Source organism: Patella vulgata, chromosome 6, assembly GCF_932274485.2.
Source record: "Patella vulgata chromosome 6, xgPatVulg1.2, whole genome shotgun sequence".
Lineage (NCBI taxonomy): Eukaryota > Metazoa > Mollusca > Gastropoda > Patellidae > Patella > Patella vulgata.
Window position 1 is genome coordinate 18,729,355 of NC_065884.2, and position 27,973 is coordinate 18,757,327.

The 27,973-nt window shown below is 37.2% G+C and overlaps 2 protein-coding genes across 3 annotated transcripts; one reads left to right on the forward strand and one right to left on the reverse strand.

The window, feature by feature from the left end:
* Positions 1–5,924: 5,924 nt before the first annotated feature.
* On the forward strand, positions 5,925–9,226 carry LOC126824669 (uncharacterized). Its single transcript, XM_050553984.2, has 3 exons — positions 5,925–6,201; positions 6,976–7,114; positions 8,999–9,226. The coding sequence occupies exons 1-3, from the start codon at positions 6,041–6,043 to the stop codon at positions 9,206–9,208; spliced, it is 510 nt and encodes a 169-aa protein (XP_050409941.1). The 5' UTR covers positions 5,925–6,040; the 3' UTR covers positions 9,209–9,226.
* Positions 9,227–10,030: 804 nt separating this feature from the next.
* LOC126824286 (protein piccolo-like) lies at positions 10,031–27,116 on the reverse strand. 2 transcript variants are annotated; one of them, XM_056101656.1, is made up of 7 exons: positions 24,406–27,116; positions 24,015–24,082; positions 20,545–20,702; positions 14,897–15,023; positions 13,832–13,921; positions 11,766–11,876; positions 10,031–10,301 (listed from the first exon to the last, which is right to left on the reverse strand). In XM_056101656.1, the coding sequence occupies exons 1-7, from the start codon at positions 26,951–26,953 to the stop codon at positions 10,194–10,196; spliced, it is 3,210 nt and encodes a 1,069-aa protein (XP_055957631.1). In that variant the 5' UTR covers positions 26,954–27,116; the 3' UTR covers positions 10,031–10,193. The 2 variants fall into 2 exon arrangements, with proteins under 2 accessions (XP_055957631.1, XP_050409442.2); XM_050553485.2 differs by having other exon boundaries at positions 24,337–27,116.
* Positions 27,117–27,973: the final 857 nt, after the last annotated feature.

The window sequence follows — 27,973 nt, forward strand, 5'->3', positions numbered from 1 at the left end:
AATATACTATTCAAAAAAAGTAGGGGATATTTGATTTTGGGGGCATAATACTAAAATATGCAAATGCCTACGAAAAAAGTCACTATAGAACCTAACAGAAGAAACATTTCCAGTTACATGTGATGCCCAAACGCACCAATAGCTACCGCATGGAATGCAGGTGATGCTTGGGATCATCATGGGGGTCCAACCCAAGATTTGCACGACTCTGACTTTGAATGTTACAGTCATTGTGGCATTGAATTCCAGGGTGGAAACATCAGTTTAATTGTTTTAGTGACCAGAAAACAAATTTTGATATGCGTCGGCTTACCCAAAATGAAAGGTTACGTGCCCTTGGCATGCTACAGATCGGCACAACACAGGCGGTTGTGGCGCGGACGATGAATGTTTCTCAGTCTGTCATAAGCAGGCTATGGTCCAGATACCGTGATACACAATCTGTACAGGACAGACCACGCTCAGGTCGACCAAGGGCGACAACTCAAGCCCAGGATCGATTTATCCGTACCTTGGCCTTGAGAAATCGTGTCATCACAGCAAATCAGATCAGCGCTCGTCTTCAAACAGACACTGGTGTGAAGTGAGTGGCCAGACGATTCGGAATCGACTGCATAAGGGGTCACCTTCGCGCCCGACGTCCTCGCGTGATCCCTTGTTTGAGAGATCATCACATTCAGGCAAGACGTCGTTGGTGTAGGGATCGTCAACACTGGGATAATCGACGCTGGAGCAATGTGATGTTTTCAGATGAGTCAAGGTTCACTGTTGATTTTTTGGACAGACGTAGGAGGGTGTGGCGTCGTCGAAACGAGCGCTTCCAAGACGTTAACGTCATCAGACATGATCGATTTGGGGGTGGTTCTGTTATGGTGTGGGGAGGCATCACTGTTGCTGGAAGAACGGCTTTACATGTTGTTGCAGGGCGTGTTACAGGCCAGTACTACCGGGACAACATCTTGGCAGTCCATGTTGTGCCGTTCGCACGACGTCATGGCCGCCGTTTCATCTTCCAGGATGACAACGCAAGATGTCACAGGGCCAGGATCGTTACAGGTTACCTCCAACAACAGAACATCACCACATTACCTTGGCCAGCACTGAGTCCCGACCTCTCCCCCATCTAGCATGTCTGGGACATGCTTGGACAGAGGTTACGTCAACGTCAACAACGTCCTGCCAATGTCCAAGAACTTGCTGCTGCGTTGCAACAGGAATGGGACAATCTGGACCAAAATGACCTTAGACGTCTCATTAGGAGTATGCCACGTCGGATCAATGCTTGTTTGGCAAACAGAGGAGGATTTACCCGTTACTGACTTGGTTGTGATGCTGTGGTAACTTTGCTGTTTGACCCCGGGTATCATTTTACCCTTATAATGGTCAGTCTGTGCCTTACTTAGTCTAACGATCATTTGGAATAAATCGATGAATGTGAACTTCATTTCATTTTGTCATTTGTTTCTTCGTCAGTTTCATTAGGTGACTTTAATAACACTTAAAAATCAAATATCCCCTACTTTTTTTGAATAGTATATATATCTGATTATAAGACAAAATGGTTGACCAATGCAGCAAAGCATTAGCTCATGTCTAATGTATCTGGTCATACTGGGTTTTACTCATCTTCAATAGAAGGCTTGATCTCGCTATAACTCTGTACATCTGATCAAGCACTGTACGTAATACCCTGCATATCCCGGCTCTAATTTCGATTGGCTACTGACCCTGCTGGGGAGCCTATCAGATTCCTCGATCATCGCAAATACCAAGTCTCGCACTTTCCAGCTAAGTGATAATTAAGTTGCCAAGTTCAATGTACGTTGAATGTGGAGGTCGCCATGTTTGACTTGAGCGTGTGTCACAACCTATGATTGGACGCTATCTTTCATGTATTTGCGTTAAAGGGAGACTACGTAGCTATAAGTTCGGGAATTGCAGACTAGTCTAGCAACGTCAATATGTTGCAAAACTCGTGGTCGTTGTTTCGGGAACAAGGGTTTTACTAGAACATGGTTTCAACATTGTAGGTTTGTCCCACATGGAAATATTATATATTGTACACATTTTACACATCAATGGTATATTGCTGGCTGTGCAGTTTTTGTAAAGATATTGAGAAACCACAATTGCACGGCAGTAAGCACATCCATGAACAAATCAAATAAAAGATTCGTACTAGAAATTCTATCAAGAAAATGTACTATACCACCCTTTCTTTAGAGTATTTAAGAGGGATCACATTGAAATTTTTATACACCCACATTTTCATGTGGACCTATATTGTCGTAACTTCCTGAATTATGGCGTTTTTAGTTTGTGGTCCCTGTAGAGGTAACAATTTTTATCCGATTTAAAAAAAACGTTTGAATATATGTCCCAATTGGTATGTTAATTTGCTATGTATAATTGTGACATGGTTTATTTCTGTGATTTAGGGTACCTAATTAATTTGGTACATGGCTAAAGGGAATATTTATTTCTTTTAAAGACATTTATTAAGGGTTGTACAGGTTTTGGTTAATAAAGTTTAATTATTTTCAATGTATATGCGTTGTTTTTACAGAACGATTGTTGGTATGTCTGAGCAAGTTAGGTATTGAGGGTGTAAAGTAATGAATGTGTCTGGATTGTGATGCATGTGCAGGTGGTGCATAGTTCTGATTGGATGTTTGAGTGACTAAAAGTTTCTTGGTGTAGGAATTAGAAAAGTTTGTCAGAGAGGTTTAAAATAAGTTACAGGATAGACATGGCTGTTTTCTCTACTTAGATCAGAGAGATTTTAAAGGACCAGACATGACTATTTTTCAGTATCTACAGTAACACCAATGACTGGCTTTAGATGCTTAGAACCTGGTAATTAAATACGATGTATTTAAATGTGATGAATCCGTTCCTTGATGAAATAACATTTAACCGGTAATGTCTAGGTGATCGATATAAATCATATTTCAACCCAGGGGTAACCTTGTGAATCATATTGTAGTTTAATCTTGGTGAACTTTGTGAATCGTACGCATGTAGTCTTGGTGAAGTACATTTCAATCTTGGTGAAGTTTTAATACAATTAGTGAGTCTAGGTGAATACGAGAAATAGATCTGTGATATGTGAAGGTTTTGTGTTTTCCGAGAATTTGTGTTCGGGTTTAAAATGTTTTAAAAAAACAACTTACGCGATTGGGATGGTGGAATTAAGACGGAGAATTAATCTGAATGCTAACCAGGAGGATTGATTGAATTAAAGCAACAGAGTATTAAATGCCGGAATGAACTGTAACTTTAAAGCATTTAATTTTGTAAAAACCTCTTAAATTGTATATGTAAATTGATTGTACAATATACATATTTAAAATAAATTAATTAGTTGTGTTGTTTGTTGGAAATTTGGAAAAGGGGGCAAGTAAGTTAAAGAACCTGAGGTCACTTTGTGACAATATATCACAGTTACATCCTAATGATGGTCGAGTTCGAATTTTGTGAAAATCGGACCAAAACTGCCGGACAAAATGACCGCCCCTCATACACAAATAGTTTAAGTATATGGTATATCAAGATTGTGGACCCTCCAGAGGCTACAATTTTGATTCGATTTTGATGAAACTTTAAATTTATGTTTATATCACAAATATCTTGGCTCCTTTTGTTAATCGCGCATATCCAAACGTAACTTCTTGGATTATTGCCCCTTGTGGAGCCTCTAGAGGTCACAAGTTTTATTCGATTTTAAAAAGCTTATAAATGTATCACTGTTCCACCGTAATGAAGGTTGAGTTCGAATTTCATGAAAATCGGAATGAAACTGCCTGTATGCAATTAGTGTAAAAGTATTAATACCAAGGTTGTGGACTCTCTAGAAGTCACAATTTTTATCCAATTTTGATGAAACTAAAAATGTATCTTTATATCCCAAGTATCTTAGACCATTTCGATATTCACGCATTTCAGGCCATAACTTCCTGGATTATTGCCCCTGCTGATTGTACGAAAAACACTTTTTTATTTTTTTTAGCTTTTCTCTATCCATCTCTTGCAAAATGTGGGCGTATATTGCCTGGCAACCACTGGTTTGTCATCTGTGAATCATTTTTAATTACTTTCACATTGTCTTCTGGCAAATGTTTCTCTTTGTTCATTACACATGAAGCTCAAAACTATTTTCTATAGAGTACACATCGTCATGTACTGATTTTAAAATGTTCATTGTTTCTTTAATATTGGATAATATTACACAATTTGCGTTCAAGGAGCTGCCATTTGACGAAATTCAAACTCAATCACTATCAGGGTGTAACAATGATATATTTAAAATCAGATAAAAATTGTGACCTCTAGAGGGCCAACAAGCTAAAGCTATAATCCAGGAAGTTACAGTTTGTTACACTTGAGTTTTTTTTTAAAGAGACAACATCCAACAACCTGTTTGACATAAATTTTTATTATGAAATAATAGGATCACATTGTGATTCAATTTCATTGATGCAGAGCATGAATTGTGATATCACATATGCATTTATCATTATCTCGTGCTTTGATTGCCTCTCCCGTCGCATCCCACCATCTGACAATAAAGGATAAAGTACATGACAGTGACACTTTTCTCATAAAAAGTGTTGTTTTATAAAAAATTTTATGTAGCTTCAGCAGAAAATGCACATTATCGAAATCGGTCAAGACATTAACATAAGAAACACCTACACCAAGTTTGAAAATTCTAACTGCAGAAAATACTCATCATTTATCTCAATATCAGGACAAACAAACCAATAGAAAGTAATACAAATTCAACAAGAACATCAGTACTGCTGCAATACACATTCACATTCCTGGGGGTCGGGGCATGCACCAAAATAAATAATGCAAAGTTCCAAAATGGTCCATTCAGAATGGCAGCCTGTAGAAGATAAACACAAAAATTGGGCATGGCTCAGCCCCAGGGCGTTGGATATGGAACGATATAAATAGGTACAACCCTATGATAGATCATGCCAAATTGGATTCAAATCTGTTAATAATTGCAACCTATAGATAATTTACCGACAAAATATTAACAAAAAGTGTGTGTAGCACCGCCCAAGTGGGGCGTCTCATGCACCAAAATCAATAGTTGCCATCCTTAGGGTATAAAGAATAAGTAAACCAAGTTCCAAGATGATCCATTCAGAATTGCGGCCTGTATATATGATAAACACAAAAATTGGGAGTGACTCTGTCCTTGGGGGTCAGGACATGCACTAAAATCAATAGTTGCCATCCTTAGGCTATAAGGAGTACATATGCCAAGCTTCAAAACGATCCATTAAGAATTGTAACCTGTAGGTGACACAGAAAGAAAAATGGGTGTGGCTCTGACATTCACCAAAAACAATAGGGATCACCCTTAGGGTATAAAGAATTGGTATGCAAAGTTTCAAAAGGATCTGTCAAGAATTGTCACCTGTAGGCAACACACATACACAAAAAATTGGCATGGTTCTGCCCCAGGGGGTCGGGCAGGCACCAAAAAATAATAGGTCATCCTTAGGGTATAAGGAATAAGAATTGTAGTCTTTAGAGGACACACAAAGAGAAAACAGGCGTTACTCTGCCCCTGGGGGGTTGGGCATGCACCACAAACAATAGCGATGATCCTAGGGTATATGGAAAAAGTATGCAAAGTTTTAAGATGATCCGTTAAAAAAATGCGGTCTGTAGACGATAAACATGGGCATGCACCAAAAACAATCTGGATCATCCTTAGGGTATTAGGAATAGGTGTGAAAAGTTTCAAGACAATCCATTCAGAATAGCAGCCTGTAGGTGACATATACATACATACACACGCAGGGACCACAGCATAATAGGTCCACATTATCAATGTGGAGGTATAAAAATGACATAACAACCTCCATTATTATGTTATTGTGGCTTTATCTATATCAATTGGGCCAGATGTCTCCAAACAAGGAAGTCAATGTGTGGATATTCAGATGTTATCTACGAAACAGCTGCTATATATTATACAAGCATTGACCACTAAATATTGTGTGAGTAACGTGAAATAATGGAAAATAATTATAAAGTTATAAACATTTTATTCATCTTGCATGGATTCATAAATGTCAATTTAAGTCAAGGAACAATATATGTAAAAGAAATGGATGGTACAGATATTAAAATGGTGGCAGAATTTCTGGTATCAGTTAATGACACTTGGGATCCAAAGTAAGAATTCAAATTAAATTGTTTGGAAATCATAAAGTTTATAATGTTATTTTGAACTAGTCCCACCAACAGTAGTAATTTCTAAGAAAATCATTGACCTTGACTTCATGATTTTATACAAGCCTGACGAAAATATTTTTTTCACAATGATGACAGTCAAATTTTTAAGTTTATTGTATGTATGCCTGTTATCTACGTTATTCTTTTTGTTTTGCAAAGATGAAATTAAATGGTAAAGTATACTGCATGAATTATTGAAATTCTCTACATTAATCGCTACAAACTTTTCTGGAAAATAATAACATCACAAGGAAATTAGTGGGATGTCTCTGATTGGTCATCTTTAATCAAGTATTGTTTATATTGTCACGTATTTTATCTCTGCTTGATAAAGCTTAGTCCTTGCTCAATAAATAAAGAGGGATTGGGAGCCGAATGGTTAGCGCATGCACGTTTGATCAGAAGGTCTGTCATTGAGTCCAGTGGTGTGGTTTCGATTTCCTGCTTGTATGTGACAAGGAGTAGGGTTGCATGTCCAACCTTGTGAGTTTTCCCCCGGGTCAACCGGTTCCCCCCCCCCCCCAACTGCTAAAGACCCCTTACATGCAAGTGAATTATTGAAATAAAACTAAACCATATGTTAGTCCTGAAATTACCTAGTTTGTGTCGAGTGGACATTAAACCCTTAAACATTAACTGTATTCCATAGAATTATAACCAGTGATTTACTAAATAGCAAATGGATTTAATCCTACATAATTACATGTTTTTCAGTGGATGTATAGCAACTGTTAAAACTCCCCCATTAACATCTGGTATTAAATACAACAATTCAGATTCTATAGCAGTTGGATCATGTGACAATGGGCCATTTAGGTTTGAAATCGAAAAGGGGGACGATTCCAATAAATATGTAAGATTCATTCATGTTTTTTTTAAGCCTATCATCTCTTAAACAATTACTTCTCTATTCATTATTAACAAGAAGGTAGTGATGACAGAAGGTAACAACATCACACTACATTGGGAAATTAAAACTACAAGGGAAATTTTGCCCATACAGCAGTGCCACAGTTTACCCTTTTTTTTTTTAATTCCAACTGTCAAGGGTTCTATACATGTGCACCATTGTGTACACAGGACCTTGTTTTCCAGTCCCTGCCGAGAGACTAGACTTGTCAGCCCCCCCCCCCCCATTTGGCACCACTGACAAAGGGAAACCGCGATGGGAAATCCAGAGGAACTATCTTGGCCAATCTCATGAAGACCTGGTTAACTAGCGAGCCAGCATCTTACTGTCTGCCTGACTAATTACATAGGAATGGAAGTTAAAGGAATTTAATTGCACAACGGGAAATTTGACCTGCCTATTATTGCCTTCAAACTAACTCGTGCTTTTCCCCATCCCATCTCCAAACCACCAAGTGGAGGGGGGGGGGGGTTGGTTGGCGGAATGGTAAAAGCATATGCACGCTGTATCATGTGGTCTGTCATAGATTCCCCGGTTGTATGTGATGAGGAGTAGAATCGCCTGTCCAGCCTCGTGGGTTTTCTCCGGTTCCTCCCACTACTAAAGACCCCTACGCGCAAGCGTATTATTGAAATAAAATTGAACCATGTGTTAGTCCCAAAATGACCTAGTTGTGTCAAGTGGACATTAAACCCTATTTCTCTCACTCTCTCCAAACCACCAAGCATATTTTCCTGATATCAGCCGAGTCAGTAACATTACACAACCAGGTTTAAGTCATGTGAGAACGCCATCTCAAAATATTATGTCAGTGCTTGGATGTTTAATTAAAGCTGCTCATCATGATTAGAGGGATTTGGAAACACAAACTACAATACTGCAAAAGATGAATCTTTAAAAGGAATATAAGTTATTTTATAGTTTTATTCCACTCAGTATTTACAGTGTCCTATGCAAGTATAATCAAGCCATTTGATTTAATCCAAGACGGAAGTTTATTGCTACTAAAATATTTGATTTTGTTTTCTTCATTTAAAGATGCATGGGAGCCACGGTGGCTAGGTGGGTAAGGCGCTGGCTCGTTAGCCTGGAGGTCGGGTGTTCGATCCCTGCATTGGCCAAGAAAGTTCATCCCGATTTTCCGACATGGTTTCCCCTTGTCAGTGATGCAGGACGGAGGACCTGACAAGGACAGCTGTCTAGTCCTTTGGATGAGACAAAAAAACAAGGTCCCGTGCAAACATTGGAATGCACGTAAAAGATCCCTTGGCAGTTGGAATTCGATATAAGAGTAGGCGATAGTGCCGCTGCCCAGGCAAAATTTCCCTCATAGCACACTGTATGGCGTATGCCCGTCCCCATTAGCCCAGCATAGGAGCAGAACAGTAGGAAGTTAAACCCCATTTCATTTCATTTAAAGATACATTATTAAGAGCCAAATCTGCCATCTGCAGGTCTATATTTTGGCTTCGACATTTATTCACATGCCAAACCTATAATCAACTCTCGAGACCATCGGATGACAGAGATTTAATCGAATTGAAATATGATGGCCAAGTACCATCGCTATGATGTCAGAACTTAAAACCGTTATAATTTCTCTCAGAAAAAAGTAATCTGAATGAAATTTTCAATATATTCATTTTGTATTATCTATTTTCTGAACTATTGTAGACAGCTCTTTATCTAATTCTTACATAATGCATGGATTAAGCCCTGAAAAATTAGATATTGTTGGAAAAATGTAAATGATAATGTGATTCTGGGATTTATTTCACTTTGGGGAAATGATGCTTCTTTTACACCCTGTTAAATGTTTGATTACAGAAAATCAATGTGATATTCTTTTCATCTGTGATAGAGGATGCCTCCAGTCCTACCTGTAGTATCATGTGGAATGGAACATATCTAACACCTACTACAGAGAATGGTCCACCATCATTACTACCAGGATGTTTTACTATGGATTCAAGAGAAGGATATCACATGACTTATTACTGGTTTTATTTATTAAAATGGCAATTTCTGGATAAATAAACAAGGTTTGATCTTTCATCAATTTGTAATTTGGTGAATATAGAATGTAATGGGATTTAATCTCTCACAGACAACTTACTTAGGTGATTTTGAGACTAACATACAATAAATAGGTTTGTATGGTTACATGTGCAATGTGATTGGGGGAATTTCGTCAAGACTGTGGCATTTCCATGCAGCACCCTTTGGAAGGTACAGGAATAATGTTTCATTCACTGATATTTAACAACCCTTAATTAGTAGTATGGGAGAATTTAGAACACTGCCACAGGACATTATGTGCACCACCAATTTCTCCAGGTTACTGTGGTTTAATAATATATGTTTTCTGAAAACATGAGCTAACTCTGGCATGAGAGGCTGTAAGCTTATTGTTAACGGACTGACATGGGTCACATAATATGGGCATATGAAACTCTGTTATGAACGGTAGCCTCTATTGCGTTAACAAGCCAATGGACAGCCACAGGTAAAGCCACACTGAAATGCTATGACCAAAAAGCAAGCAAATGCCAAATAATTGGTAAAAAATACATTTTTAGAAGAGACACTACATCCAGTGTAGTTTTTTTGGGTAGCTTCATAAATATTAGGAGTCAGTTGAACGTAAACCAAACAGTTTATAATCAACTATAAGCCAGATTAGTCTGAGAAATCACAGATGGAAGATTAGGGTTAACAATGAATTTATCTTTTAAGCAAAGCTATGTCAGAATGAATTGTTGGAAGTTTGTAGTAGTTCCTGGTAGATTCTCTATAAAAGCAACAAAAACATAATATTCTCTTATCATATTTAATATAAAAAATTGACAAATAAAATAAAAAAAAATAAAATAAAATAGCACATGATTTTAAGACTGGAATTCTCAAAGTATTTTTTGATTGAAACAGGAAAAAAATAATAAAATAGATGATACAATATGTACATCTTAGCTATAGACATTGTAGCCTACTTGATCAACTATATACACAACTATTTACAGCACTATTTATGTGAAGATTTTTGAAGATGTGGAAATTCTTCTGGAAATAAAGCTATCTGACGACAAGTAGGACAGGTTCTTTCATGTTTGTAAACCCATTCGCTAATACACTAGAAACAAAAAGAAAAGAAATATATTATACCATATATATTCATATTGCACTGTACTATGTAGTCACTTTTCTCAATAATATTTAATTTGACATTGGGTCATTTAAAGTTTGGGATCTGAGTTGCTATAGACAAAACTAACTCAACCAAAAGAGCGTTGACTACCAAAAATCCTAATCATAGTGCAATTTAGAGTGTTTTGAGTCAGTTTTGGATATAAAACCAATGGACCATTTAAACCACATTTGATTAACTCAAACCTTGTCTGGAGTTATCCTGCGAAGATATCTTTTGTTTTTAAAATAATCATATCCAAGCAACAAAGCAACAAAAATGGATAATTCTAAAAATTTATATGTTAATAATTACTTGAACACAAATCACCAGGACATAACCTTTCAAGACATAATTGTAGCAAAAAAATGTCTTGATGACCTGGATTACTAATTGATACTGTGTGGTTGGCTTAAAGATACATTCCCGGGTACAAACTGGGGGATTTGATGATATATTTGTACTAAAAACATATTCAAACTAATTAATTTATCATAATTTTGCTTCAAATCTTTCTCAAAACATTGCAATTGTCAAGGAATACCAGGCTATAAAAACTCCATCAAAAGAGGTCATGTTTGTGTCACGTGACACAACGGGTGCAATGTCAGAGAATTCACTGCATACAAAAGACGATGTTGCCTTTATCACTGACTATTTAAATTCCCCGGATTATTCACTGCCCGCATCTTTTTCCGTGATTTTTATCTCAGAAGGTGTTGTACATCTAACTCTTCATAAAGTTTATCAACATGTACATCAAGCGCTCAATCTCCGCATGCAACCTTCGATGTCACGTGTGCAGACACTCCTAATTGTTGGGCTGTCGATTAGGGAAACCCGTACATTTTTGTCCTGTATGCGTGCCATGAGTGTTTTTCAGGGAATCCAGTACTTTTCTAGTAAGATTGGATATTTCTACTTTCCATATATACCAAAATTGCCATACTTTTATTGGAAATAACCACCCGATAAATACTTTTCTGGGAATGTAGCTTTAAGCATAGCGTATCAGTGGATGCCCTAGCGAACACCCAAGTAACTTTTTTTCAAATGAAATTCTGAAGATTTGTATGTAAATGTACAGCATATACAAATTAAATACTTGAACACTGACTTGGCTCGAATCTACTCTAACTGGTTAAAATCTACTCTAACTGGTTAATACCAAGTCAAATCGACATTAAATCAAATTTTTTCAAAGCAAAACTTTATATTAACCAATAAATACTACCTTCAGTACCATTACGAAGGAAGTTGTTGTGGATTTCAGGTGCTCTATAAATGCATTATTAGGCCATACAAAAAAATATTCTGGTTCTCAGAAAATCCCCAACTAAAATATGATGCAAGAGGGTTTCATTTTTGTGTTATTTTGTAAACATTCAAAGGGTTAGTTATAATACTCACCATACTATGAAATTCATGACCACAATCTAAGATTTTTGTTTTTTCCATGATTAACTCATCACAACATATAACACAAAGTTCACCTTCTTCATTAACCGATACAACTGGTAACTAAATATATAAAACAGATGACATTAACTGATACAACTGTTAACTTATATAAATATTATAAATATATATATATATATATATTAAAGAAAATAAAGTACAAGTACTTCTTTGTTTACGGTAGATAAATGCATAAAAAAATCCGTCCAGATAAAAAATTCTCCACTTTACTTCATTCTGACATACATTAAATCATATAAGCTAGCTGTCTGCCTTCTATGGGCGTCTTCAGATATTAATAATGTATACAAAATATTACAAATACGATATATATATATATATATATATATATATATATATATATATATATATATATATATATAAAAATGGTATGGGTATATGGCTTTAACCGATACAACTGGTAACTAAAATACATATAACAAATGTCTTTAAATTAAGATACCAAACTGTTCACATTCACAGATGAAATTAGTACTTTTCTGAACTGGGGGAGTGTGTTATTTTAACAAATGCAAATTTTAAACACTTTTCATCACTTAAAATGCTAAAAGGATTGTGGTCTTTTATGATATACATACTGATATACATATAGTGTAAATGCCTGACATAACATTAAATATTTTATTTGTATTCAATTATTTTATCGTATATAAACAAATTAACACCCAGTTGAATGCTCTGTAAACATATAGTTGTAGGTGAATACACAATAAACAAGCCAACAGTAGAGCTGATGACCCCGGCTGAAATCACAAAATAAATAGATGACACATATTGATTAATTGCACATTATTTACCTTTTTCAAAAGTACTGAGCAATCAAACTGATTGTCTATACTTAGTCTAAGCATAAAATGTTCATCACTCTCACTTAATTAGAACCAATCAAATTGCATATTCTCTTCTTCGAACTCCATCAAGACATTCACCTAATGAATGCCTACACCAAGTTTGAACATTCTATCTCAATTAGATGGAGAGTTATTGTATTCCCATAGTCTCGACCAATCAAATTGCTTATCGCTCCTCTTACCCTGAGCAGAAAATGCTCATTATCGAACTTAGTGAAGGTATTGATGTAATGAAACTATACACCAAGTTTCATCACTCTCGCATAATTAGAACTAAAGTTATCGTGTCCCAAAGCATCAACCAATCAAATTGCTTATCTCTACTTACCCTAAGCAGAAAATGCTCATCTTCGAACTCCATCAAGGCATGCACCTAAAAATCACCTGCACCAAGTTTGAACATTCTTATTCAATTAGAAGCTGGGTTATTGTGTCAATAACGGACAGATCCATTTTAATAGTCCCTGTTTTCTTCGAAAGGTGGGGGACAAAAAGTTGTTGAAACAAAGAATATTGTAGCAGCTGTTTATTGTACATGATACAACTCATTTGTTTATTAATGGTAAGTACTCTCACAAATTTTAAATAAATATTAACTGTGCATGAGACATAATTTATCGTTTCTTGACCGATTGAGTAATTTTCACTCTCAAGCAGTACCATCCAACTGTTTTAAGATGATGCCCTTTCTCAAGTCTGCTTAATTAAGAGTGAAGCAGATATAGAAATTTGTTGTCGTTCTGTAACAACTCTTCTCACCAGCCATCTTTTGGATCCATTGTTTTTCTTTTGCAAATCTAGTGATGCAGTTTGTTGCTAAATCCTGTCAACACACTTAACAATTGCCACAGGAAATGGCTACCCACGCAAATCATTCTGCGCTAGTAATTACGCATGTACTAAACTCAATCGCACAAGTCAATATTTGGGCGAGTCGTAATCTACTTGTCACCAGCCTAATGGTGGCAAGCCCTGAGTAACTGACAGTTCCTTTTAAATTCCACCTGCCAAGGGTTCTTTTATGTGCACACCAGTGTGTTCCATCTGAATGACTAGACACCAGGCCCTTCGACATGCACAACTAACAAAAAGAAGCCTGCCATTTAAACTAAAGCAATGAAATGAAGAACAAAAACATTGCATTACCTCTGAAGAATTTTTTTTCAATAATCTTTTGAATCTTGGTGGTAGAGCAGATTTTTGTCCTCCATTATTATATGCATTCACCACACCACTCTAAATCCAAGATATATATGTTAGTAAATTTTGCATTATCAATTACACAGAGAAATATATATAATCTATGTGGTAAGCCTGACTTACCTTTATTTAACTCAACCTTCATTGATGTATAACGGTGATATATTTAACCCATTTTTAAAATTGAATACAAATTGTGATATCTAGTGGGTCCACAAGCTAAAAATGTGATTTTTCGAACAATCAGGGATCATAATCCAGGAAGCAACGTTTAAATATACGCGATTATCAAAAGGAACCAAGATCTTTAGATTTAAAGTTTCATCAAAATTGGATACAAATTGTGGCCTATAGAGGGTCCACAACCTTTTATACTATTTGCATACGCGGGACGGCCATTTTGGTCCGATTTTCACGAAATTCAAACTCAACCAGTGATACATTCACATGGTTTTTTGAATCGGATAAAAATTGTGACCTCTAGAAGAACCACAAGATAAAAATGCGATTTTTCATACAATTAGGGGCCATAACTCAGGAATTTACGATCCGATATGAGCAAATATCGAAAGGAACCATGTATTTCAAGTTTCATCAAAATTGAATACAAATTGTGACCTATAGAGTGTCCACAAGCTAAAAACGTGATTTTTCATACAATCAGGGGCCATAATAAATGAAGTTATGGTCCAATACGTGCCAATATCGAAAGGCACTGATATCTTTGGGAGATAGACCTATATTCAAGTTTCGTCAAAATTGGATAAAAATTGTGACCTGTAGAGTGTCCACAAACAAATTGGGCGTGGATCTGCCAGTGGGGGTTTGGAATGCACTAAAAATAATAAAGAATATCCAATCCATTAAGAATTGCGGCCTGTAAGAAACCCACAGAGACAGGGGCGACAGCAATATACGTCCATATTATAAATGAGGACGTATAAAAAATATAGTTTCTTAGTTTTATCAAAATATTTATTTACACAAACTAAAATCAAAGTCTTTACTTACAAGAGATTCTTTTTCTGTTTTTCTATCCAGAATAGATCTTCCTTCCTTGACAATATCTTGAAGTGGCATTCCTTTTAACGTGCCTCTCTTTTTACGAATTTCACTGAACACATATAAAATATCTGGCCTTCAAAAGAAAAAGAATATACCTGAAGTTACTCTTCAGTCTAACAAAAGACAATCTGTGATCACAATAAACTGCCATTAAAGACAATCTGTGGTTGCAATACACTACCTCTAAGATAACAATAGACAACCTGCAGTTGTTAAACACTACTAAGATAACAATAGACAATCTGTGGTTGCAATAACCTGTCGTCATTATACACTAATAAGATAGCAATAGACAATCTGTGGTTGCAATAAACCACCAAGATAACATTAGAAAATCTATGGTTGCAATACACTATCACCAAGATAACAATAGACAATCTGTGGTTGCAATACACTACCACTAAGATAACAATAGGCAATCTGTGGTTGCAATACACTACCACTAAGATAACATTAGACAATCTGTGGTTGCAATACACCACCACTGACTGATTAAGACAACAATAGACAATGTGTGGTCATTATACACTACTAAGATAACATTAGACAATCTGTGGTCGTTATACACTACTATGATAGTGCTTGCAATACACTACCACTAATAACATTAGACAATCTGTGGTTGCAATGCATATAATAATGTAATCTGTTCCCCAATGCAATTGGGGAATAGGGAACGAGACATTAGGCAGCGACCATGTAGCAATCCATACCACTATAGCTTGCACCGCCAACACAGAAAGCGTAAAATGTCAGGCTAGGTGGAAAATGGAAAAGGCAAACTGGGAACTATATAAAGACTTGTGCAATTGCTGGGATTTTGAGTCGTTAGGGCATGATAACATAGACACTTTTTCAAACAATCTCACTAGGGCAATAATCGGCTCAGCAGAGCAAGCCATCCCCCGAACAAAAGAAACAACCAGAAAGTCCCCCAAACCTTGGTGGTCAGACCAGATACAACGTAAAATAATGCACAAAGACGCAGACGAGACAGACCTCAATAGTCCCATTAATATAGATGAGCTAAAACAAGCATTGCGGGCTAAATCTGACAGTGCAGAAGGGCTAGATTGTGTGAAATACACAATGCTAAAAAATCTACCCGAGAAAGCATTGACGTTAGTCCTAGATATCTTTAATCTCTCATGGTCTAAAGGAAAAACACCACAAGAATGGAAGACTGCCTCAGTCATTCCCCTGTGTAAGCACAATAAAGACAAAAATGAAACAACGTCGTATCGTCCAGTCAGTCTCACATCGACTCTATGCAAAACATTAGAAACAATAATTACAAACGGACTTAAGTATCACTGTGAAAGCAATAATATCTTCACAAATCGGCAAAGTGGCTACTGCTCCGACAGGTCTACAGGTCTCCAAAGCATTCACAGCCAAACAATACCTTTGTGCAATTTTTGTCGACTTAACAAAGGCCTTTGACCTTGTATGGGTGGACGGTCTTTTACACAAACTCCACAACGCAAAAATCAAAGGCCGAATGTACAAGTGGATAGAAGCCTTTCTCAGTGATAGGCATATCCGAGTACGCGTAGGGAACTGTCTGAGCGAAAAAATCAAAATGGAAAACGGAACACCACAAGGATCCGTTATCAGTCCAATACTTTTCAACATAATGATAAATGATCTTCCTAGTTATGGGGGGAAGGACACAGAATCGGCGCTGTTCGCAGATGACAGCTCGTTCTGGAAAGCATCAAAGGATATAGGCAAAATCAAAAAATCACTGCAATACACTTTAGAACAAATTTCTAAGTGGGCTAATGAATGGGGGTTTAAAATATCAGAGGGAAAGACAGTAGCAATGCTGTTCTATCCGACCGATAGCAATAGGAAAATTGATTTAAATCTAAACGGCACGAAAATTGAATTTAAAACAGAGGCCAAATTTCTTCGCATGACATTCGACTCTAAACTATCTTGGAAGCCTCATATCGATGGCATAGTAAGTCGCACATCGAAAACACTCAACATGATGAAATATATCAGAGGGATGCAATGGGGCGCCGATAGGAGCACTCTTATGTTAATTAATATACAGAGCACTCATCCGCTCGGTAATCGACTATGGATGTCTGGCTTATGCAAATGCAAGTGATATACAACTCAATAGACTAAACACAATACAAAGTAAAGCAATACGACTAGTAACGAGAGCAGCTATAGGAACCAAAACAGTTGCCCTATTACACGAGATGGGAGAGCTTCCGCTTGATCTAAGGCGTGAGGAACTGTCACTCAAGTATTGGGGTAAACTACAAATGCTAAAAGAAAGATGTCCGACATGTAAGTGCCTCCAACAATTTCAACGAATAGGCTCCCGGAAAAACACTCGCCCTATGACATTCGGGCAAATGTCAAACGATATCTTAAACAAGCACAGTTTGAAAGGAACAATTATTGAGACAAAAACCTACCCCGTCACTCCACCTTGGCAAATAAGCGACCCTATCATTAACATGCACTTAAGTGACGTCACAAACAAACTCGCTGATCCCATAGAGGCTAGAGCACTAGCATTAGAATTAATTGACACCAAATGGACGGATCATCTCAAAATCTACACAGATGGATCAAAAAACAATACACAGGGTTCAACAGGGTACGGCTTATTCATACCCAAAGCAAAACTAAACATCAGGAAAAGGATATCAGAACACTGTTCTGTGTACACCGCAGAACTGATGGCCATCAAAACTGCAATGGAATGGCTAGACACGCAAACATACCAAAAAGCCGTAATCCTATCTGACTCCTTGAGTAGCATCAAATCCATAGAATCAAATTCCTCCAAATACCGACAGGACATAATCCATCAAGTTAGGGACCTAAATCAAAAATTCAAGAATAATGGGAGAGAGGTAGTCCTTGCATGGATCCCCTCCCACATCAATATTTTTGGCAACGAACAAGCTGACAAACTAGCCAAGGAAGGGTTGTCACTAAACGATATAGAAAATTTAGAATACAGCTGTCAGGAATTCACAAGCATAGCTAAAGATAAAATTAAAAATGCATGGAAAACCCGTCTAAAACAAGAAAATACTCATCGCTATCAAATTGATAGCAATCTTGTAGACAAGGTTTACATCAATCATCCCTCAATCAAAATATGCAAACTCATCACGAGGCTCAAAACGATAAACGTAATTAAAGACTTCACCTTTACACCAATTAAATGCCCATGTGGACAAATTGCGACCACGTCACACCTGCTAATCAACTGTAATCAATTAAACATAGAACGTCAATCCGTGATAAAGAATCTAGCATAGAGGGGAAAAACTCTCTGTCTCAAATCTCTCCTTTCTCCACAACCTGACGATAGATACTGGACATCACAGCTTGTCTGGGATTTTATTGAGAATATAGGCATCACCAAATACATAAAATAATCAATTAAACAGTAGGGCGGAACGTAAAAATGTCCTCTAGAAAGAAGCGTAAACCGCCCTTACACTACTAATAAATATAGGCATGACGAAATACATAAAATAATAAAATTAATCAATTAAACAGTAGGGCGGAACGTAAAAATGTCCTCTAGAAGGAAGCGTAAACCACCCTACACTACTAATAAAACTCCGATAAAATTAATAAATCAAATTATACAATGTAGGATGAAGCGAAAAAACGTCCCCTAGAGGGAATCGCCACCTGTTCTACACCACAAATAAAACTATCAATTAATGAATCAGGGTGTTAGCGCCAAAATGTCCCCATAAGAGGGAAACGCTACACACCCTGAAATATTTTTTACACTTTTTATTTATTTGACTAAATAAGTATTGATTGTAGATCATATTAAGCCACCATATATGTATTATTGTATTTATTAACTCCTAATAAATTTTGATTGAATGTATATCATACTAACTTGCCATAAATGCAATTTTTTTTTTTTTTTTCTCTCCAACCCCAACCCCAGCCCCCCCCCCCCCCCCGAAGCCTTACTAGACGAAATAAAAACAAACCCATCACAAGACCAGCTACTCTTTTTTCTCTAGCTTTCTCTTTTCAGGCGCTGGATTCTTCCTTCAGAGAACCATCAACAAAGGAATGAACAACAGAAATAATGACGAAATCAACCACCATACCGGACAACAAAACCAAATGGAAGGAAGAATGGTCCAGGCCTTACACTCACCAACAAGCCCCAGGGAAGAGTTGCACCGCCCTGCCATTCAACCGAAAAAATCGACCAGACCGACGAAAACGACCTAAATATATATATATATGTACATACTATGTCTAAATGTTTGTCCCTGTCCAAATGTTCGTCCACATTCATGTCTGTTTTGTTACAAATTCGTCTGTTTTGTAAACGTCCACTGGCACCTTTTTATTCTTTACACCTGTTATCTCATGTCTCTTTCTGTTATCTATTGTCTTCTGTACATATATATAAAAACCTAATTATCCTCTTTTTCACTAATCACATTGTAAATTATTGCACCTTGAATACATAACATGTTATTGTCTGCGATATCACCTCGGTGGAAGCGGACGTAAAATACAACTAACTAACAACAACAACAAGTATATAGACTGATTTACATTTAATCTTTTCCATTTTTACTCCAATTTCAAATCCGTTATGTTCGGCGAAATATGCCAAAAGTCTCAGTTGAGCGTCTGGTTATTCCATAGCGCATGCTCTCCAGATAAAATATGGCGTTACCATTTAACATGACTTGTGGAATATGTCTAGCCTTGTTCTTTCTCGTCCCTTATTACAAATGGCGCTGAAACGCGTTATTGTACATATACTCAGCCAAATTAAAAACTTGACACTCGGGATTTTTGGGACTAGATTTTTAATATTTGGTTTAAGGCAACTATTTTAGTGTTATGTTGTGCACAGACGACCTTGACATCAACAGAAAGCAAGAATACGTCTCGCCGAAAGTCCTTGACATTGATAACGTTTGTGATGTCACAGTACCCCCCAAAATGAAATTCACAGACTTGGAGAACAATCGGAATAAAGTGTTTAGAGCCTACCTATAGCACGTAGACGTTCTACATTTGAAAGGCGCTGCATTTTCTAACAAAGATGAAAATAACAATTTTAATTTGTTTTTCCAGTTCAAGTTACGTGTGCGCGTTCAGTTTAAGCAAACTTGCATCGATTGACCTCACGATTTTGTGTTTGCACATGTTTTTCATCTTTATATGCTCAAAAGTCACGTGATCCACGTGACTTTACAATTTTATGAAATTAAAGGCTTCTTACTACTTACTATCGTTAGAAACACTTTAAAATTTATTTGACTTACCAGAAAAAAAATTTTGTTGACACTCATTAGTGTCAAGTTTTTAATTTGGCTGAGTATATATCCGTGTACCAATAGTAAAATGTTTATTTGGTCTTAAATATTGATATCAGAAGCCCATCTTTTCCCGATAAGATCACAATATCAATGTTGATTAAAATTGACAAATAATTCGTGTTTTCTATGTGGAAGACTTTGGATGATATTGAGTTAGAGACTTTAAAGTAGACAATCTGTGTCACAATAGACACTACCCCCTATACGTAAGTCCAAGGTATACATTTATGTAGAATTTACCTTGTTACGTTAGGAATCCTCACAGATAGAATACGAACTAAATTTTCAAAGGTACTCTGGCCGTCGTTTTTTGAATGTAGGCCTGGTATCTTCTTACTGGTTGTTGCAGTTGGTGCCTTTGGAGAATCTTGCTTGCTTTTTTTGTTCTTTTTACTGATCTTTCAACAAGAAAAAAAATTGAAACTTAATTTCTTAGTTTGGATATGATATGGATATAGATAGGTTAACTTTTACGACCGGTGCATTTACCAGATTCTAAAAGTAAATCAAAGGCAATAAATCTGTTTCTAATTATTAGAGAAAACATGCATTTGAGTTCTTGTTTAAGGTGTTAGTTTTTCACTTCAAAAGCAATCATTTACTATCGTTGAAACAATTTATATATGTACACATACCAGGCCTTGCGTTTTGAGGAGTGCAATCACACTCCAGAGCAAACGTAAAATTATTTTTTGGAGCATTATAATCGTGCTTGCCACATTGAAAAAAAAATAGAAATAAATATTTTAATAAATGCGTGCTTCACCTTTTTTCACGCTCTCATCTTGTCAATGTTTACAATGTTTTCAAATCTTGTACCTTATCGATAGACAGCCCATCTTTGACTTGCACCTGTTTTACTCAATAGACTTGATGTGCAAGATAACGCGAGATAGAACGGGAGCCTGGGGGTTAACCTAGCTGAAAAGTGTACCAATTTTTTGCCATATGGTATCAATGCATGTATATCTGGTATCATCAGAATGTATGTCTGCCGGGTTTCTGGTGGTGGGTGTGGTATTCCACGCCCAAAATGCTATGCCCCCCAACTAGGCTAGATTAGCTCAAAAGTGTAACACATGAAAATCGTACAGCAGTGTACCGTGCATCTTCTGGTATTACAAAAACACTCTAACAGACATGTCTAGTGGTGGGTTACCCCTGACATAGCTATGTAATTGTCAGACATTTGTAGTGGTAGAGTATCCCTGACAAGAGTTATCTAATTTCCAGTCCACAGCTAGGCTAAATTAGCTGAAATCTGTACCACCTAAACCAGCTTTGGAGTTGTTCAGTACCACCACAGGAATCATGAATGACCACTGCCAGACAGTTTGTGCAGTGGGTTACCCCTAAGAGACACGCCCAAAATGCCCCTCCCCCACCCCCACTACGATAGATTAACCGGCACTGTTCTTGTGGTCCAAAAAATTAGAAATTGTGCCAGGATGCGTAAAATACTAATACCGGGTCTAAGAAGGAAATATTGCGCAGACTCGACTGATGAACGAGTAATATTTATATTCGTTATGAAGCAATTTGTTTATTTCATTATTGATGACCTAAATAAATTTATTGGCTTATGATGCTGGAATAACTATTGATAAGCAAGACTGACGAGATATAATAAGAAGGAAATACAGCATGTGCTTGGTTGATGTACGAGTAATATTTATATACTGAGCGCCATGGAAAATGTATCACTTAGTTTTTCGTATAACAAAATGATCCTGTAAACATATCTTATTCATTTTGCTTCTTATTGTGAACAATATTCAAATGGGAACACATCAATAACAACACATTTGTACACTTATGGATGTTTAATCTGTAATCAACGGTACAAAGTCAGAGGGGTCAAAACCAAAAGTATGACACAGATGTCAGTAGCGCGTGTGTCCTCCACGGGGTCTTACGCACGCTCTGCAGCGACGTCGCTTGGAATTTACCAATGTTTGAAAGAAGGCCTGGGGCAAATTGTTCCATTCTTGGACAAGAGCAGCTTCTAAAGCAGCAATGGTGTGCGTCTGTGGTCTCCGATACAGACGGCGTCCAATCTCATCCCAGACATGTTCTATCGGTGCCATGTTCGGAGACATGGCTGGCCAGTCCAAGACATTGATGTTGTTAGCAGCCAGGTAGTCCATACTAAAACGGGGGGTATGCGGACATGCATTATCCTGTTGGAAGAGCTGAAGTTGTGGGTGCGCTAGAAACATTGGAACAACAATTGGTTGCAAGACATCATCACCGTAGGCTACAGGGCGGTCCGGTGATGAAATGTGAAGCCTCCCCACACCATTACACTTCCCCCACACCATCGATTCGTTTCGAAGACGCAGCAGTCTGCAAGACGTTCCCCAAGACGTCTCCACACACGTTGACGGCCATCAGCGTGATACAGATGAAAGCGACTCTCATCACTGAAGAGCACACTTTGCCAGTCTACTCTTCTCCATGTCTGGTGTCCTTGAGCCCATATCAAACGCCGCTGACGGTGATGAGCCCTGAGGATAGCTCCAACATAAGTTCGTCGTGCACAGAGTCCTACTTCTCTTAGACGACGTCTTACGGTGTTGGCACTTACTGGTCCTTGTCTTCCGACGACTGCTGCACCTGTTCGAGTCGCTGGGCGGATCTGTCAAGCAGATGAGTGACCCGGATGTAGCGGTCTTGAGTCTGGGTTGTAACACGTTGTGGACCAGGACGTTGACGGTCACGTGTTGATCCAGTAACTCGAACACGTTCCACCAACCTTACAATAGTGGACTGATGACAAATGAAGTGTCTGGCAATAGCACGTGTAGACATGCCAGCCCTGGACATTCCAATGGCTTCATTCCGTTGATTTTCAGTAAGTCTCGGCATCTCTAGCTAAGTCTCGGCATCTCTAGCTTTACGACAGATTGACGTTTCACAGTTCATGTACTGCACATTAAGTTGAAAACATGCTTTTAAAGGGCTCACACACAATGCTGCACGTGAATATTATACATACAAAACCACCTAGTAATAAAATATTTGGGAAAAAAAAGTGATGCGCTTTCCATGGCGCTCAGTATATTATTCGTTATGAATCAAATTGTTTATTTCATATTATTTTCTCAGTGAAACTATCGATGACCTAAATAAATTTCTTGGCTTTTGATGTTGGAATAATTATTAAAGTTTTGGAAAAGAAAACATTTCACTCTTCCGTTGACGTGAAGAGTCAAACTTTGTAATTTTACAAGTGTTACCTTTTTAATATTTTATTATATATCTTGTCAGTAATTGCTGTTGCTAAAGTTTATTTAAGTTGATAAATTATAATAGTTTTAATTTTATTACTAGATAAAGAAATACAAATGAAAAAACATCTCAGATTTTTGAATGTTTATTCATTTAAATAAGCAAAACATACCTAGACAATATAATAGCTAAAGAATATTTTTAAGATTTAATTTATCTTAAAGTGAGGAGTGCAAATCACTCTCCTGAACTTTATCAGGAGTGTATTTATGCTCTTCTGAGATTTTCAAACGATGAGACCCGACATACCAAGTTTCAAATTTACAATTATTTTTGACCATGTCAAGGGCAATTATGTGAAAGAGCACACACAAAAAATATATCTAGTAGTTAAATTGTTTAAGCGGCATTAGTAACTGGATGAGAATAGCACATGACACAATTTATGATCTACTGTCCATTAACCAACAATCACTTACCGGTACTGTTTGCCACTCATCAACAGGCTCTTCTTCGTATTTCAATTCTTGTTTCGTTTCAGACCTTCCTGTAAGTAAATAAAACTTTTAATACAAATCATAAAGTTCTTTTTTTTTGTGTTAATTAGTTTACTATCTGTACCTAAAGATATAAATTTAATTTAAAATCATGACCACTTTCTCTGAAAAAATTATTTTTCTTCTAGAATAGGTTTGAAAATTCAGTTATTATAATTTCAAGTAGCAATTATCATGTTACAACTTCAGAGAAATCTTAAAGTAACCATAAGTTGACATTATACCAAAAGTTGACATTTTATACCTCCATGTATATCCCTATTACTTTTATCTTTACGTTTATTACTCGATTCAGCATGTCTTAGTAACCGACCTAAAAATTCTGTATTTAACTTGCTTTGTTCTGGTCTCTGATTTTTTTCTTCGGACATCTTTTTCTCTGAGGGAACTCTTTTTGTGGGTTGTTTTACTTTGTTGGACAGTAATTGGCTAGCCTGTGTATCTCTAGTAACATCTGATAATCCTGATGAATTTTCACCGAAGTTGAGCGGTCTTTTTAAATCAACATTAAATTTAAATGTTTCCGGATATGGGTCGACTTCCTGATCCCAAGCATCTAGGGTTTGACTTACTCCAGGGAATAATTTATTTTCATTATCAGAAAGTAATGTTTTATTACATTTTCTTCGTTTTGATCGAGTTGCAGGATTACCTTTATTTCCACTATTATATCCATTATCTAGAGATGCAACAGAACTCGGACTACCAAACACTGAACTCGTGTTCGAAAATTCTATATTACTTGGATGTTCCAATAATACAGAATCACAATGCAATGACATCAATGGTTTGGGTTTATTTGCCTTTTCTGTGGTGCCATCAGATGTTTTCCGAGATATTTCATGGTTGCCAACAGTTTCTGAATCAACATTTATTGAATCCATCTTTGACATCAGTACAGAAGGACTGGTCTTAGTTGGAGATTCTCCAGTCTGCTGGGGAGCTTGTAGTCTTATCGATCGTACAGCCTTCATTGGATACTGAAGATGTAAACTTGTACCAATATTGGTATCTGATGAAGACAATGGTGCTCTAACAGGGAATCTGATGCCAGTATTGGATGTAACCTGTCTTGGTGATGGACATTGATAGGAAGCATCAGGTAGAGTGGTCATCTGAGGTTGTCTCAGACCAGCTGAAATCATGGATGGGTTATTCAACCTTGGAGAATAAAAGGCATTTTGTAAAACATTTGGACTTATATATCCGGGTTGCTGAGGTGTTGGTAGCAGACAGGTAGGTGATAGGAGGTAAGGTTTTTCTGGTGTTGGTAGCCCAGAAAAATGATTAGGGCATGGAAGAAAAAATGCTGGTTTTGGAGGTGTTATAGACTGCTGAGGACTGGATTGCAGCGAGCTAGCTTTCTGATGTGTTGGCAGCATAGAATTAGAAAGCTGAGTGTTAGTTGTTGGAGAAGTCGTTTTCTGGATACTTGATTGATGAGATGTAGAATAATGCGGAGTTTGAAGCACAGATGAATACTGCTGAGCAGGTGGCTGATTAGGATCTTGTAACAGGTTCACAGGTGGCTTGGATGTAGGCCCTAAAATTTCTGATTTAGGTTCAGGCACAGTGTTAACATTCTGATCTGAATTACAAAGCGGATGTGATGCTTTTATATGTACATCGGGCTGAGTTACAAGATCCTGAGCAAAAGGTGGTCGAGTTTCTCCAGCCTTTCTTGAATCAGGTTTTGATTGTGGCAGTGCCTGCATATTTGGGTTTTGTTCCTCATTAGTGTGAAGCGGTTGCTGATCTTGATTTCTTGTTGAACGTTTAGCTGGAACTGGTCGAGTTTCTCTGGCCTTTCTTGAATCCGGTTTTGATTGTGGCAGTACCTGCATATTTGGGTTTTGTTCCTCATTAGTGTAAAGCGGTTGCTGATCTTGATTTCTTGTTGAACGTTTAGCTGGAACTGGTTGCTGATCTTGATTTCTTGTTGAATGATTAGCTGCAATTGGTTGCTGACTAGGAATTGTTGTTGGCTGATCAGCTGGAACTGGTTGCTGACTAGGATATAATGTTGGCTGATTAGTTTTAACTGGTGGCTGAACTTGTTGAACCAGTTGCTGACCTTGGTTTATTGTGGACTGATTAGCTTGAACCGGTTGCTGACCTTGTTGAACCAGTTGCTGACTTTGGTTTATTGTGGGCTGATTAACTGGTTGCTGACTTTTTGGCTGATTAATGTGAAGCGGTTGCTGACTAGGGTTTGTTGACTGACCTTGGTTTATTGTTGCCTGATTAGCTGGTTGCTGTTTAGGGTTTATTGTTTGTTGATCTTGGTTTATTGTTGACTGATTAGCTGTAACTGGCTGCTGACTAGGGTTTATTGTTGGCTGATCAGTTTGAGGTGGTTTCTGACCTGGGTAGATAGTGTTTACTGGCTGACTACTAGTATCTTCATTGCCACTGTTAATAAATGACTGCAATAATAATGTTTGATTGACAGCCAAGGCCTGTAGATACGTTAAATTAGATACTAGATCAGGATAATCTTGAATGAGTTGTGTTGTAACAGCTTTAAGTAGACCTTCATTAACTGAGGCATTATCAGGTATATCACTTTCCCCAATAACCTTGGCCGAACTTGCCAATTCTTCTGAGGAAGGTTTCTTCATAACATCTTGTCCATCCTCTATATCTTCAGTGTTTATTTGTGATGAGGTCACTCCCACTTGCTCTTGGGAATCATTAATTTTGGTTTCAAAATGTTCTGCGGTTTGGATTGGAATTGAATTCAAATTTCTTTCTGTATCTCTATCACTTGGAAGATTTTCCTGCACAACATCTTCAGTGGAAGAGATATTAAACTCTGTTTTAGTGGATACTATTTTGGTTTCACCCTGACTTTTCTCCATTTCGTGTACTTTGTTTTCAAAACCAGGTGGTACATTCCTGGCAGGATTCTGATTTTCATTACTTTCACCTAGATCTAGTTTATCATCTAATAAATCAATTCTTATACTGCAGATTGTCTCCTGGGATCTAATATCATCTGAAAAATTATTCTGATTTGTATTCAGATGTGTGACCATATTTTCTTGTAGACCTGTCTCTGGCATTGTATCAATACCTTCACTGTCCTCAACAGTATGTTCAATCAAACCATCTGAAATGTTTGAAACATGTTGAAAACTCTCTTCATTAACAATTTCTGGAGTTTCATCAATAGTGACTAACTGAGGACTACTGACACGGTCAGATTTATTAACAAGTTTTCTTTTCACTTTAGAATATCTGTCTTGGTCTTTTAGTGAGTTTTCTGTAGGACGGTGTCTCTTTATGCCAATAGGTTTCAAACCATTGGTGTCCTTTTTGACAGATTCAGCTGGAGATGAATCTTCTGTCCTTTCTGATGTCTCTTTAGCATCATCCAACAAAATTGTGTTCTTCTCCGATGATTTTTGAGAACTATTTGAAAATGTTGATGAATGCATATCTGTGATAGAGATATCAATGTCTGTCTGTGTGTTATTGTCACATTTCTCATCCAGACAGATTTCTGTTTGTGAATAATTATCTACAGATTCAACTTTTTGTATTCCATCCACATCTTTTGTTGATACACTTATTTCAACCTCTGATCCTGTATACTTGTTCTCAACTATACTGCTAGGGTACAGTAGATCTGAATAGTTCATTACCTAGAGAATAGCAAAATATATCAATCACAAAAATATTCATTTATAGTTACAGTAACAATGGATCAACGGTTTGATCCTGGTACAGGACAACGTACCTAGCAAGGAACAGTGTCTAGTCGTTTAGATGGGACAAATAACCAAGGTACACAGGACAGAAGCCTTGGCAGTTATAATTTGCAGGCAGAAACACTGCTGTCCAAGCAAAATTTTGGTTCTGTTTCTAGTTTGGATCAC

Bases quoted from the DNA above. Each gene is read 5' to 3' on its own strand.
- LOC126824669 (XM_050553984.2), top strand. From the start codon at position 6,041: ATGGAAAATAATTATAAAGTTATAAACATTTTATTCATCTTGCATGGA. The intron at 6,202-6,975 runs GTAAGAATTCAA...CATGTTTTTCAG, and splicing joins AATGACACTTGGGATCCAAA to TGGATGTATAGCAACTGTTA. The intron at 7,115-8,998 runs GTAAGATTCATT...GTTTGATTACAG, and splicing joins GGGACGATTCCAATAAATAT to AAAATCAATGTGATATTCTT.
- LOC126824286 (XM_050553485.2), bottom strand. From the start codon at position 26,953: ATGGAGAAAAGTCAGGGTGAAACCAAAATAGTATCCACTAAAACAGAG. The intron at 15,024-20,544 runs GTAAATTCTACA...TTTCTTTTGAAG, and splicing joins AGGATTCCTAACGTAACAAG to GCCAGATATTTTATATGTGT. The intron at 13,922-14,896 runs GTAAGTAAAGAC...TCTTGGATTTAG, and splicing joins AAACAGAAAAAGAATCTCTT to AGTGGTGTGGTGAATGCATA.